The sequence below is a fragment of the Pseudorasbora parva genome, chromosome 16 (assembly GCF_024679245.1).
Source record: "Pseudorasbora parva isolate DD20220531a chromosome 16, ASM2467924v1, whole genome shotgun sequence".
Taxonomy (NCBI): domain Eukaryota; kingdom Metazoa; phylum Chordata; class Actinopteri; order Cypriniformes; family Gobionidae; genus Pseudorasbora; species Pseudorasbora parva.
Window position 1 is genome coordinate 40926107 of NC_090187.1, and position 14651 is coordinate 40940757.

Genomic DNA, 14651 nt, shown 5'->3' on the forward strand with positions numbered 1-14651 from the left:
TTGGAAAAGCACGGAAAAAGATCACTGGATTTCTCATGCCAGTTTATTCATGACTACATCACCAAGAGTTGATTTGAGCATTAAAAGCTGCACTCAGTATAAGCCTTTGGGTTACACTTTATTTTAATGGTCCCCTTTAGACATTCAATTTACTATAAGGGTGTATTCACACTTGTAGTTTGGTTCACTTGGTTTGTTTAGTCCGGAACAAAAAAGAAAATTAGTTTTAGTCCGCTTAGCGATCACATTAGCATTTTAAAACTGAACGTAAAGGCTTAGAGATATGTTCATAACCTGATTGGTCAGCTTTTATGACGTATATTTCAAGACTGAACTTACCGAACATCCAAAATGATTCTGTGTGCTGGGCTAAATGCGCTCGATGTATGTGCGTAGCTATTTGATAACTTGTGAAGAGCTTATAAAATGTTTGAAGGAGTCAAAACAGCAGCAAGAATCCCTCCGTCACACACACAAGCCAAGATCTGATGTGAGGAGACGCGGTTCTGACGCCTGTACCGAACTGTGATGGGCAACTATGGGCAGTCGTGATGACTATGACGAGAAAAAACTGCTTGAGCATTCTGCCCTTTTTAAGGTCACATCTTGTGATATCATGTCTTGTTCTGGTTCACTTTCAGGTCTTAGGTCCATGTTTTACTTTCATATTTCATTCTAACTACACCAGAGTTTGGTTGTTTGTTTCCATCTTTTCCGCTTGTTTGGTGTGAACCAGGGTTCAAATGGTAGTGTTCACGCCTATTCAAATTAACTGGACTGACAGCGCAATCACACCATGATTCGTATTTAGGGAACCAAACATGCCATGTGGGAACACACCCTTTGTTGAGTATTAGTAGACCGTAAGGGGTGGAGGTAGGGGTAGTGGAATAAGTTGACATGTACTTGCAATGTCCTTATAGTCAGCATTATATCGTTTGGGTTAGGGAGGACCATCACAATAAAGCAGATATTAAGCAGACACAACTTTTACTCTAATGATAGTAAGTTGGTATGTAGGTGCAACGTTACTTATAGCCAACTGAATGTCTAAAGGGGACCATCAAAATATTACCAGTTTTTGTTTGTGTTTCACTAGTTCTTAATCATCCCAGAGAAGCATACTGACACCTACTGGTGTGGATGATTGATATTTGTGCATTTGTTTGTTAATGGTTTGTAAAGTGCCTTTAGCACTTAAGAAATACATATAATAATAAACACATTTTTATTATTATTATTGATATTGCCCTATGAGGGGGCAACCGGCTCCATGTGGAAAACATCAGCCTTTATTAGACTACTGATAAGACTGGAGTCTTGATTACATGAGTATTCATCATTTTTATTATATCACTTTCCCCGCCATTGACAGAATTTTTTGTCATTTATGAGACAATGCTTTCTAGATGAAATTTTCCGGCTTTTTGTGTTTTTACTGTTTTACGGTAGGGGGCGCTATTACGCATCTTTTGAAGGACTACAGAATCAAAACACAGGTAAAGATGCAGAAATAAGCGATAGCATATAAAATCATATGTAAAATAATTCGATCATTAACATTAAACAGCATATAAATCATAACTGCCTAATGTTACACTGTTGACCCAGGACGAGCTACAGGACTGTGAAGAATTGGGGTGTTGATGGACTCGACCTACTTCAGCTGTGTTTTAATCATCGCTTTGAATCTTGTGATGAAAAATGGGATTTTCTTAGCTGCTCGCTCAAAATGTTGATTTTTTAAATGAAACTTACCCACATTCAAGTGATAAAAAAAATGTTGAAACGTTTTTTTTGTTGTTGTTGTTGTTTAAAAGCAGAGGGTCGGCTCTTACTTTTGAAATATTGCATGTTCAGTTACAACAAAATATTCTGTGGGCCATGAAACTTTTGTTGAAATTATTCGAATTTTTCAAAAACGCTGGCGGGGAAAGAGATATAAACTAAAAGTTCCACTCAGTGTAGGTATTAAACTTTTTAATGAAGAAAAAATAACTGAATGCACCTTATTTTATCCCCATTTCCTCATGTGCCACTGCAATAAAGAGATTAACTGAATCTCATCAGTGCGTCTTCTCATCTGAATCCCCAGAGTCCCACTGACACAATTAAATCTCTGCCTTATATTAGGTCAGATGGATAATTTCATCTGTCCTCCCCCATATCCTCAAAGCCATTAATCCAAACTAGACTGACATGTGCTCTCAAAGGCATCTGCATCCAACAAAAGATCATAAAGCATGAAGACAAACACATAATGCTTTTGTAAAACATTAATGGTTGTCACAACTACAATTCTCAGAGTTTTGCCTACCGCTATTTTGTAACACTGATGTTTGGGGTAGATATATTAAGTTTCACAGACCTTTATCAAGATGTTGTGGATCCTGTTTCTTGCGAAAACATACGCGTTTTCAATATGGCTCCATTAGTCAATGATATTCCAACCATTGACATTATCAGGACGCACTCTTCTCCTAAAGGCGAGGGGCTAAGCGACAGTCCGATACAAGGGAAATGGACGACGAGGTTCACAAAACACCTGCTAACATTAATACAGAGAACGTTGCACCTTTGAGAAAGGGAAAGATAGCAACTTGCTCAAACCACTATAGTACAGCAAACTGAGAGGAAAAACAAAATCGATATCAAAGGACAAATTACAAACACTTGAATTAGCCCTTGAATTGAAACAGTTCATAAATTGAGTTATTGAGAGGTGCCCAAATTCAAGAGAGAGAAAAAGGAGACAGAAAGTTGGCAGGCGAGCGTGAGATCTAGTTGTGAAGCATTGCTTCTCCTCTGTATTGAGTAGCGAGGGTATTTCTCAATGGATCAGAGCGAGTTCAAAGGTCACTAGCCTAATCGTTGGCCATCGTCATGTGATCTTAAGAAGCAGTGTGGCTTTGACACGTGTGCTTTCACTCTATACTCTACTACAGACTCAAGCCACCCATGTTTTTCACTATGCGCATTTTAATATCCTTATTCGATCATTTTAAATTGTAATGTCAGATCCCCAGTGTTTATATAATCATAATAGAGCATTTCCTCATTTTTCGTCGTCTTCGTTCATCAGTCAGATTCTCAGCACCTGGGAAAGGATTTAAAGGGACAGAGCGAGAAAAGACAGTTGCGGGATGCTGTGCCCGTTTCGAGTCCGCTTTCAGAGCACATTTATCCTGGTTGTCCAAGAGATGCGGGGTGTTGTGGGGAAAAGGGGGAGAGACATGAGAGGAGAGGTTTTCTTTCAGGGATAGGACGAGGCATGTGGGAGCGGAGCAGTGGGTGTCAGGCCGAGTTTAACCCAAGGACTCTTTCCCACTCTCACGCACCTGCTGACTGCTCTTACTCATCTTCATCTCCGTCAGCTGGATGTATCGCAGCACGTTTGTGTCTGGATAGAGAGAAGATGAAGAACGGCAAATGAGGAGTGCTTAAATAAAGACACCAGCATAAATAAAGCTGAGATCACACTGCCAGCGACTGTTTACACCTGGTATCAAGATGCGTTTTGTCCGATCGGATCACAGGTGGACGAGGGAGACACGTTCCCGTTTGCACCTGGTGTTTTAATCTGTCTCTTGTCCACTTTCAACCACTTCTGTCCTGATTTCTTCAGGGGGAGGGTCTGTGGGTGGGTAAATGTATGGACTTTTTCAGATCTTTCGATCTAATGGTTGAAATAAGCTCACGCAATTTACATATGAGCGTGCCCGGAGACGACGGAAAAACACACAGAGAGCATCGGCTTTCGTTTCTGAGAGAACATTGTGCTTGGTAAGTTTTTCGTCTTCAAAACAAACTTGGTCTCCAGCCGACAAAGTTTAAATCCCGTCTGACTTGCGCGTTTCCCATGATGTTATCAGTAGGCTGTTCGAACACATTCAAAGACATGCGCATCTTCGCTATGAAAGCATTCTGGTCGAATGTGTTTTCGACTACCTCTGGAAGTGGTTGAAAATGGACAAGCTTTCGCATTTTAGCATCGGCCACTTGTGAGCCAATCGACTAAACGCATCTTAATAACAGGTGTAAACAGGGCCTTTTCTGCTGCATGTCGCCAGTGGCTGGTGGAAACAACACAGTCCACAAAAAAACATGAAAAATAATTTTTGTGGGAAAATACTCATTTTAATAAATCAGAACATAAAGTGCTTAATATTAAATATGTCCAACAAAAAACATGGAGTGTTCTTTACCATCGCGGCTATTTAAAAGGCATTTCGGTTTACTTTTTTGTTGTTGAAGATAAACTATATATATATGGCAGTACTACACCGTTTGTCAGCTGATATGAATTATTTATTTTTTATTAACGCATGCTAATTTCTCATATTTTTATAAATACATTGCCTCTGCATCATCTAACACATCTTCAAAAACACTAATAATTTTATAAAATATATACAAAATGTATATTCAGCAAAACAAATAAATATACATTTTAATGTCAGAAGTTTTATCTAAATTCACTGGTGGTATTCAATATTAGTTTTAGCTGAAACACAACAGAATATTGGCCATAGCCTGAAGATAATTAGCAGCTTATCAGTATCAGCAAGAATTGGTGAATCCTAATACTCAATTTAGTGTTGGTTCATAATGCGAAACCCTTTGAGAAGCGCCACTGTATATGATATTAAAGCGATGATGAAGCTCACCTGCGGGTTCACGGCACTTGGCATCGCGTAGGTAACGCAGGGCACACTCGTAGTCTCCAAGGTGGTAAAAGGCAATCCCAGCACGATACATGGCTTTAAAGTGATCCTGCTGGTGTCCGAGGACCTTCAGACAGTATTCCTTAACCCGCTCATAATTCACCAGCTCCGACTGCAGCAAGCACGCTATAATGAAGGAGAGGAAAGGGGAATTAGTACAGGAGTCCAGGATAATACAATAAAACAGCTGAAATAAATAAATTGACAAACTTCTAGGGAGAAGTGAATAAAAAATATACTGGTACAAACCCCTGAACTGAGAGATAAAGAAGAAAAAAGGGCAGTATGTTTTCCTGCAGTCATCAGTTGTACTGAAGGTCTGAGAGCAGCAGTTTTTAATGCGATTGGTCTCAGATAACCACATTAGCACAAAGTGAAGGTCTAATTGCATCTTTCAGCCACTCTAGGCTCAGTGACACAGATGAAGTAATTGTTTTATCTGCTGTCTAAAGAGAAAATAAACCAAACAAGACGCATCCTAATCTAAAGCTGCTGCTTAAAACTGTTGGATGTGTCTGAAAATGTGCATGCATTATCCAACAGGGTGAATAGAAGCATACTATATATATATATATATATATATATATATATATATATATATTACACACACACACACACACACTGTATATACATATCAGATAATTATATAAAAAAATTCCACATCCATGTCTAATATTTTATTGACTAAATTAATTGTTAGAGGTCTTAGGTTAAAAAAAGCCTCAGCTAATTAGATACATGGCCCTGAAAGAACATCTGCACGGGAAATAAATTACTGCAGTGCCTGCTGGGCAGCTGGTGTGTGTGTGTGTGTGTGTGTGTGTGTGTGTGTGTGTGTGTGTGTTGTCAACCCTTCATCCAATGAGGGTTATTGATTCCAACAGCAGATGACATGGCTCTGGACACTGATGGCAGGGGCTGGGAAACTCAATTTTGTATTTCAGTTTGGGCTCACTGCTGTGTGTGTGTGTGTGTGTGTGTGTGTGTGTGTGTGTGTGTGTGTGTGTGTGTGTGTGTGTGTGTGTGTGTGTGTGTGTGTGTGTGTGTGTGTGTGTGTGTGTGTGTTCACAACACCCTGCAATTCAATTTATCATTAACTCTTGCTATTTTAATTATGATTATAATTTCCATCTCACATTATTTTATGCACCAGCTAAATGAAGGAATGATGTACCACAGTCTGGAAAAGTATCTTAAACTCACCAAGGCTTCATTTATTTAATGAACAATACAGTAAAAATCAGTCCTTCAAAACAATTATTTTCTATTGTAATATTTTTAAAATGTAATTTATTCCTGTGATCAAAACTGAATATTCAGCATCATTACTCCAGTCTTCAGTGTCACATTATCCTTCACAAATCATTATAATAGAGGGTGTGTGTGTGTGTGTATTTGTATATACACACACCTAAAGGATTATTAGGAACACTTGTTCAATTTCTCATGAATGCAATTATCTAATCAACCAATCACATGGCAGTTGCTTCAATGCATTTAGGGGTGTGGTCCAGGTCAAGACAATCTCCTGAACTCCAAACTGAATGTCAGAATGGGAAAGAAAGGTGATTTAAGCAGTTTTAAGCGTGGCATGGTTGTTGGTGCCAGATGGGCCGGACTGAGTATTTCACAATTTGCTCAGTTACTGGGATTTTCACGCACAACCATTTCTAGGGTTTACAAAGAATGGTGTGAAAAGGGAAGAACATCCAGTATGCGGCAGTCCTGTGGGTGAAAATGCCTTGTTGATGCTAGAGGTCAGAGGTGAATGGGCTGACTGATTCAAGCTGATAGAAGAGCAACTTTGACTGAAATAACCACTTGTTCCAACCGAGGTATGCAGCAAAGCATTTGTGAAGCCACAACACACACAACCTTGAGGCGGATGGGCTACACCAGCAGAAGACCCCACCGGGTACCACTCATCTCCAGCTGGTTCAGGTGTGTTTGATTCAGGTTGGAGCTAAAATATGCAGGACGGTAGCTCTCCAGGACTAGGGTTGGACACCCCTGATATATATATATATTAGACAGACTGAGACTGTGTTGTATTTATTTGGTTATGTTATTTAGGTTTCATTTTTAACCATGAATTATTTATATTATCAAATACCATGATACCACAGTGAAATCTATGACCCTGCTGTATCTTATCATTTTTATCTAGTTTAGTACCTGTTTACTGCATCAGTGCAGCACCAATCTTGGTCTGACCCCTGCCAAGGTTAATGTCTCTCTGTGCAGTCGAGAGCCTGCTGACCACCACATTCACTGACAAACGCTGCTGCGTTATACCGACAATCTCCCTCTGTCCTTTCCTATTACGTTCCTCCAACTATCACTTTGCCTGTCAGTGTAAAAGTCATGAGTCAGGGATATCGGCTAAAGGCAGGACATCAGTAGTGACCGAGCGCGGGACAGAAAATATCAGTCCACCAATTCAAACTGAGACGATTTCTCACCACACAAATTCTAGACTGAAAGTGCCAACCTGGCAGTAGATGAAGCACCATCTGTAAGAATCACAAATACATGAGTGACAGACCAATATATGAGCCAGGAGGATTTATTAGGTACCCAGAAACCTTTGTATTCCTCAACAGCGTTATCAAATCTCTTGTGTTTGTGGACATGCTGGGAGAATCATGACATAACACTAGAAAATAGAGATTAAAGGAAGGCCATGTGCTGCTGTAGACACAAACTACGCAAACATCTGCTGAAACAGCTGTTAAATCAGACACGTATAGTCAGCGGAGGAAAAGGGGAGAAAAACGTGATTTGCCAAACCTAATGAAGGTAATAAAGACAGAAGGACAAACTAACAAGAGTAGGAGTGAGATAAAGGATGATTAGATGACTAATGAAAAGCATTGAGAGGGAAAAATCTAATATAAATGAGTTTATAATAGCCAACATTTCATTCCAACTAGAGTTTGTCAAGCCTTTATTCCTTTCTCTCCCACTAGCCTTTTCTGCTTTTTTCATTTGTTATCATTTCTCACAAGATAAAACTGTAAAAATGTAAGGACACAAAACATCTCATGCTGTACAATAACATTTGGCTTTAGGTTTGACTTTCCCTCTTAAACACAGAAACTTCCTGAGAGACTAAAGGAAAGATCAAAGATTAAAAGCACCACATTGCTAAAACACTTATGTGGGAGATGCAGAATGGATAAAAATAGCTCAAAAAATAAGAGTAAGCCCATTAATGACATGTTGGAGTCATGCTCTTAACAAACTGTTTCCTCTTTCCATATTATGATTAATAAATGTGTATTTTAATTAGCTTTTCACACAGTGGAGCCTAACTTATTGTAATTATTAGACGTAGCCTACTTTTACACTCAGAATTATTCCTCGACATCCTTACGTACTAAATTGCTATTTTTTATTGTTTGTGTGCTGGATGTACGCGATTACGTCACATGCAGAGTGATGTTAACGTTAAAGCTAGCCGGTGAGAGCGGTGGGTCTTTCCACATGGGAGTCGGACGCTCTAACAAGTAAAGTAGATCTACATCAGAAGCAACCACTTTCAAAATAATCTGGCTATGGGCGCACAATTTTGGGCTGCGTGTTGCCGACCACTGTTCTAGGTATTCATTTTGAAAAAAATAATTACTTCACGACCGCTAAAAAAAAGTGCATTCTATATAGTATGAGTGTGTGTAGTATGAATGTAATCTGGACGTACTACATCTGCCATGTTGTCATTATCACATGACTTAAAGGTGCACTATGGAACTTTCCGTCCACTGGAGGGCGCCTATTCAAAACAAATGCGTAGTTTAATGACGCAAAGTGTGCGCGCAGCATCTTGGGACATGTGGTCTTCTCATCACAGCCGGTGGAAAATAGGACTCAGGCAGAAATCACGTTCATGCATGCGGTTATTAACGTTACTATAGTGTAAAGCAGAGCAGGACCGAGTGTTGTAGACCTGAGCACAGCTGCTGGAGCGATTGTTAAACAAATACCCGCCTCGCGAATACCGGGACTTTTATTATGACGGGACGGGACACAGTCGCCGGGCGCCTGCACTGATCCGCTCTTCCGGTTATGATTTTGAGGTAATGCTGCTCTGTTTATCATATTAGATACATTTAAGTGTGTTTAAAACGATGTTATGACGTTACTCCGTGCGTTCACTTGTTCACACTGCTAAGAGTAAAGCGCTCCTGCCAAATAAAAGCCGAAACCGAGGGTAACGCAGATATGACACGATTGGCAGGCGACTCGCTCAAACGCTATGCTGAAACGTCCCGGTCCTTAGTTAAAATAGCAATTTTCTCACAATTTACAAATAGTTGGAAACATCTGGGATATTGTAGGTACTCAACTGAACAAAATATATAACACTGGCCTAGTGGTTTTTGGATATTTTACTGCAAAAATACTACATAGTGCACCTTTAACCCATTGTTAATGGTAGTAAATGCTTCTTGTTTTAAGAGTTTTTAGCAGTTTTGACTATAACAAGACAAAATATTAAGTAAGAAAAGCATTTTTTTTTTTGCAGTGCTGCCAAATCATATCTAGTGGCCTCATGGGATAGTAAAGTGTCCCTTGTATGCACACTTCAGAATTTAGCCAGAAATAGAAGGTCATCCTGGTACTTTTTTATAATGCTGTGAATTCGGACATAGCTTTTTGTAGGTAAGTATGCCATTTGGGATACAGCCATAGCGTGTTTGTGAATTCGGGGGAGGAGCAATCAAGATCCTTTTGGGTAGGGGCGTGTTTGTTTTGGTGATTTCTCAGAAATCACTCACTCCACCTTTAAGGTTGTCATTTGATGTATCTTAACTGTGATCTCCAGTGATTAACTGGGCAGGCCTGTCTCATTTGGTCTGGGATGGGAGAGAGAGAAACTGCCTTTCAGCACACTACATCGCGCTCATCGAGCGTCCTGTCCATCTTCATTCTGAGCCCTGGCGAGCTCTCTGTGTATTCGGTTTCAGGCAATAATGGTCTAATGGCTCCTAACTCTTGTGATATCTTTCTCTCTGGGCCTTTCTCTCTTTCGACAACACACCTACGAGTGCACACACACATACACACAAATCCCGCAGCCTTATTCATCACACAAATGGATAAGGTGTGGCATTGTGGATACTGTGGACTGCACTTAAGTGCCTAGTGAGTGGCTCTATGCGTGTAATAATGATGGCATCGATGCGATGCACTTTATGCTACATCATAGTTATATGAGAATATAACTGCACAGCTAGAAAACCAGAGCTGGTCATTAAATGCTAACAGGGTCAATCTTGAGATAATCTAATGGGGTTTGATAGATTTGTCACCCTTGATGAAGCGCCAAAAATCTGCTCTGCTGTATATTGACAGAGACAAGTCCGTTCTCTTACATGGTTTCTTAGTTTTCAATCAAAGATTGATTCTTGTGCAAAGAACCTTTTTTTTCATTTTGAAATGACACCATCGGACAGTCGAAGTAGTAATCCACGCATGTCAAATGAATGAACAACAACATAGTTTACCGACTAGTACTCCTGAAAAATTGAAGGTCCAACTAATGATGCCTAAAGGCTTGTTCACACCGGGATGATTATCACACACGCTTATTGCCAACTTTTCATGCCATGTGACTAAACAAAGGGCGCACACCAACGAAAAACAGTTGGCGTAAAAGCATCTTTTTTAAAAACGTAATGCCTCGGGTTCATTTTTTTGGTTTGACACCATATTAAAAACTGGCCGACCAATGAGATTCATGTGCCTGGAGCGGCTGAAGTTACAGTAAAAACGTACAGTCTTGCCTAGCACACATTGATACCTATGAAGAAGACGACGAGGAAGTAGACAAAGAAAAAGATGCAATGAGACAAGATGAATGTAGAGCTGCTGGTCTCTTTGTTGTCTGAACACAAATAACTTTATGACAAATGCCACAGCAACTAAAAAAAAATACATGAAAATAAATTGCGATATGAGGGATTTGTAATTGTATAGCGAGCTTTCATCAAATCCTATTTAATCTGCAATCAAATCCAAAATGCCATCTACTGTCAGGGAGTGAATTAGCATGTTCACTATGCAATGGGTGTGAAGATGGGTACGAACACAAAGACGCGTCAAAAAACGTCTCGAAAAACGCTGGCACGTGCGATAATCGAAGAAACCTTAGCAAAACAGATCGAGGCCGACAACAAAAACCCCAAGCTTCGCCTTTCTGATGCCTAAGCACGAAGCTTCCAACTACCTACCCTTAAAAACTATTCTACAAAGCTTTTGCTATCCATACAGCAATGTATTGTCTCCGGCACAAGTCACGTCCAAGCTAAGGGACTGTGTGAACATTCTGCAAAACACTTTTATGTTCAACAGAAGAAATAAAGTCACAATGGGTTGGAACAAAATTGAATAAAATCATGGCAGAATGTTTATTTTGGGGAAAACTATCCCTTTACGGTGATTTTGGAGATCGCTGGCTCAAGTCTTCCTAAAACTGAACAGGTGCAGGGACAGCTGTTGTGTGTGTGGGAGAGAAAGAAAGACGTGCAATAGGTAGGATTGGTTAGCGTCCAGGATTCCCCTCATACTTACACCTACACACGAGAAGAAAAGGCAAAACAAGCCGAAAAGCTACCGGTTAGTCAGTAGAAGAGAAGGGAAGGGAAATTAGCAAAGCAGGAAGAGAGTGGATTGTGGTTCGTGAAATGCAAAGAATAGCAAAAACGTGAGGCAGAGCAGAGGGAGTGAGAACTTAAGGGTAATCGATTTCAAACGTCCTCCTCCCGGAACATCCATCTCCAGCGGGCTGGATCTCTATCTCTCTTTTTTGCACTTATTATTATCTTCTCTCTCTCTCTCTCTCTCTCTCTCTCTCTCTCTCTCTCTCTCTCTCTCTCTCTCTCTCTCTCTCTCTCTCTCTCTCTCTCTCTCTCTCTCTCTCTCTCTCTCTCTCTCTCTCTCTCTCTCTCTCTCTCTCTCTCTCTCTCTCTGTTCTTTTTTCCTGTCTCTCTGGCTCTCTCAGGGTCACTGCTCTTTTGACAGGTGCGGGGCTGACAGCATCAGGTAGGGGAGCTGGTTTGTGGTGATTACCCTGCTGTCACTGGTGGTAATAATTAGTTCTCTTGATGTTTAATGGTTGATGCAGGGACCCATCAGTCTGAATGACGTCTCCCCTCCCACTGTGTCCTTTCCAACCCGCATACCGACCTCGTCTTTATCCTCCGCTTCACCTACGCCACTGATTAACATCTCACAGCCAGACCTTTTACTAAACGGCAAAGGTCTGGTCCACACTGCAGCTTATTCTGAAGATAGCAGGATTGAACAATAGATAGCGAGAACAAACGATGGATGGATGGACTGAGATAGATAGATAGATAGATAGATAGATAGATAGATAGATAGATAGATAGATAGATAGATAGATAGATAGATAGATAGATAGATAGATAGATAGATAGATAGATAGATAGATAGATAGATAGATTAGACTGTAAAAAAATATTTAGAAAAAAAGTTATCTGGTTGCTTTAAAATTTTGAGTTCATTGAAATTAAAATTGAGTTAATACAATGAACATTTTTTGAGATTCGACAACCTTTATTAAAATATTATTAAAAAGTGTTGTAAGCATATTGGGTAATTGTGTGTTTTATTTCTGATGACGCAGTGAAACATGCCTATTTTCATGATTTATCAAATTTTTTATGTGGTTCAGAGATACAATAATATTTTGAGTTTCTATTTATTAAACACATTTCCTTCATTGTATCAACTCAAATGTTTAATTTCAATAAACTCAATTAAGGCAACCAGATCACTTTTTTAAGTTTAACCAACAAAAACCAACCACATTTTTTTACTAGATAGATAGATAGATAGATAGATAGATAGATAGATAGATAGATAGATAGATAGATAGATAGATAGATAGATAGATAGATAGATAGATAGATAGATAGATAGATAGATAGATAGATAGACTGACAGACAGACAGACAGACACAGACAGACAGACAGACAGACAGACAGACAGACAGACTATAAAACCCAAGCTTATCCTCTCCTCTAGTGATGTGTAGTTAATGTGTTCAGTTTAAAGTGCACTGATAAACACACTCATTTTCCCCACTTGAACATGATGCATTTGCTTGGTTACTTGATTTGTCACATGATATCCTTATCATATAAAACACACAGCAGTATAAGCTTCCCTCCTCATGCAGTTTTTAACAAGGCAGTCGCTCAACCCTTAGCAAACAAAATGTTAACAGACTGCTTTAAAAGCAACAATAGCAGGTCTCAGAATAGTTCAGCAGCAGATGCGCTCGAGTTGCTTTTCAGCCTTATTTAACAAGTCTGAGGGACCCTGGGCTCACATGTATAATTCAAACATTAGTTACTGCTAAGTGCTAGTTCCTCTCCCCTGCGCTGACGCCTGTTGATAATGGCCTTGTCAGTCAGTGCACTGTGGCTTGAAGGACGCTAAGAGGAAGGCTGCCCTAAATCATGAGATTTAGCAGCCACCCATCCCTCTCTCTCCCTCTCCTCAGCTTCTGCTCAGCTCACTATTTCTGATTAGGAGTAAATGACCTATTCATATTGTATGAATCTCATTTCCTCTCCGAGTCTGGCAACTGCATAGTCACTTTACCCATCTTCATTTATCTTATCGGCTACAGAATCATCTTCCCATCACAGTCTTTGTTCTTATTATATCCACGTTTGCAACATTATGTTTATAACAGTTCATAGGTGCTAAAAAAAAAAGTCCACACATAACACGTATAGATACACCTGACAGATATCACTTATGTTCTGAGATATCACAAACAGTTTGATGCTTTCACCATCTTGCCTGTTTGTATTCTCCGCTCTGTAGAAGAATGTGCGCAGTTACCATCTACTGGCCTGGCAGCGTAATACATTTATTCTAATGTAAGAAATGTTTCAAGCTTGTCCACTTTCAACCACTTCCAGGGGTAGTTGAAAACACATTCGACCAGATTGTTTTCATAGTGTAGACACTCATGTGGTCAAATGTACACAGACAGCCACAAAGGACTACCTAACATTATGGGAAGAACGCTAGCCAGACAGGATTTAAACTTTGTTGTCACTTCTTCTTGAGTCTTTCCAGCCTCCATCATTGCCCGACTCTGGTTTGAACATAAAAGTCTGAAAAAAGTGTGTCTGTGAGGTAAAGAAAGCCGCTAACATAAGGTGCGTTCGACATCGGCTGCAGCTGGATGCATGCGATCGGTGAGAGTAGCCGTGTGCAGGCGGGGAGGAGCTGCAAACGGAGACGTGAAGACGTGAAGTGAAGACACTTTCTGCTTCCCGTGGTTACGCTCGTGCTGCGTATGCCAACTTTATCACAGCTGAAGTTAAATAAATGCAATATTTCTCAAATACACAGATGTTTCAAATGACATTTTCATTCAACACTTTATGTACTGCTTAATAAAGCGTCTATTTGGACAAGATTAAAGGGGGGGTGAAACTCAGTTTCAGTCAATCTCATGTCAATCTTGAGTACCTATAGAGTAGTATTGCATCCTTCATATCTCCGAAAAGTCTTTAGTTTTATTATATTTATAAAAGAAATATGGGCTGTACCGAGTCTTTCCGGAAAAAACCGAGCGCCTGGAGGCGTATCGTGTGGGCGGAGCTAAAGAATGACGATCGCGCACAAAGCGGTGACGTCCTCAAGCGTGGAGAAACCCATGGCTATCTCAGCTAATACAGATAATGATCCAGAATCAAATCTGAGGCTGAAATAAACTGAACAGGAGAAACGGCAACATCAGGACGTCCGTCTCTGTGGTATGTACTGTATTTAGAGGCCTTTGTGTGTCTTTACTCGCAGTTTATGAGGACATGATTCGGTTTATGGACTATTGTATGCGACTAAACCTTAGCAGTAGCAAGCAAAACAGTTTTGCA

The 14651-nt window shown here is 40.0% G+C and overlaps 1 protein-coding gene across 1 annotated transcript in view; it reads right to left on the reverse strand.

Annotated features, from left to right (window-relative positions):
• Positions 1–407: 407 nt before the first annotated feature.
• Positions 408–14651, reverse strand: part of ttc9b (tetratricopeptide repeat domain 9B) — a 30973-nt gene continuing 16729 nt past the window's right edge. The window contains exons 2-3 of the mRNA XM_067419047.1: positions 4668–4850; positions 408–3400 (exon numbers count right to left, since the gene is read on the reverse strand). Of these exons, the coding sequence (XP_067275148.1) occupies positions 3306–3400; positions 4668–4850 (278 nt within the window). The 3' untranslated portion in view covers positions 408–3305. The remainder of the gene's footprint in view (positions 3401–4667; positions 4851–14651) is intronic.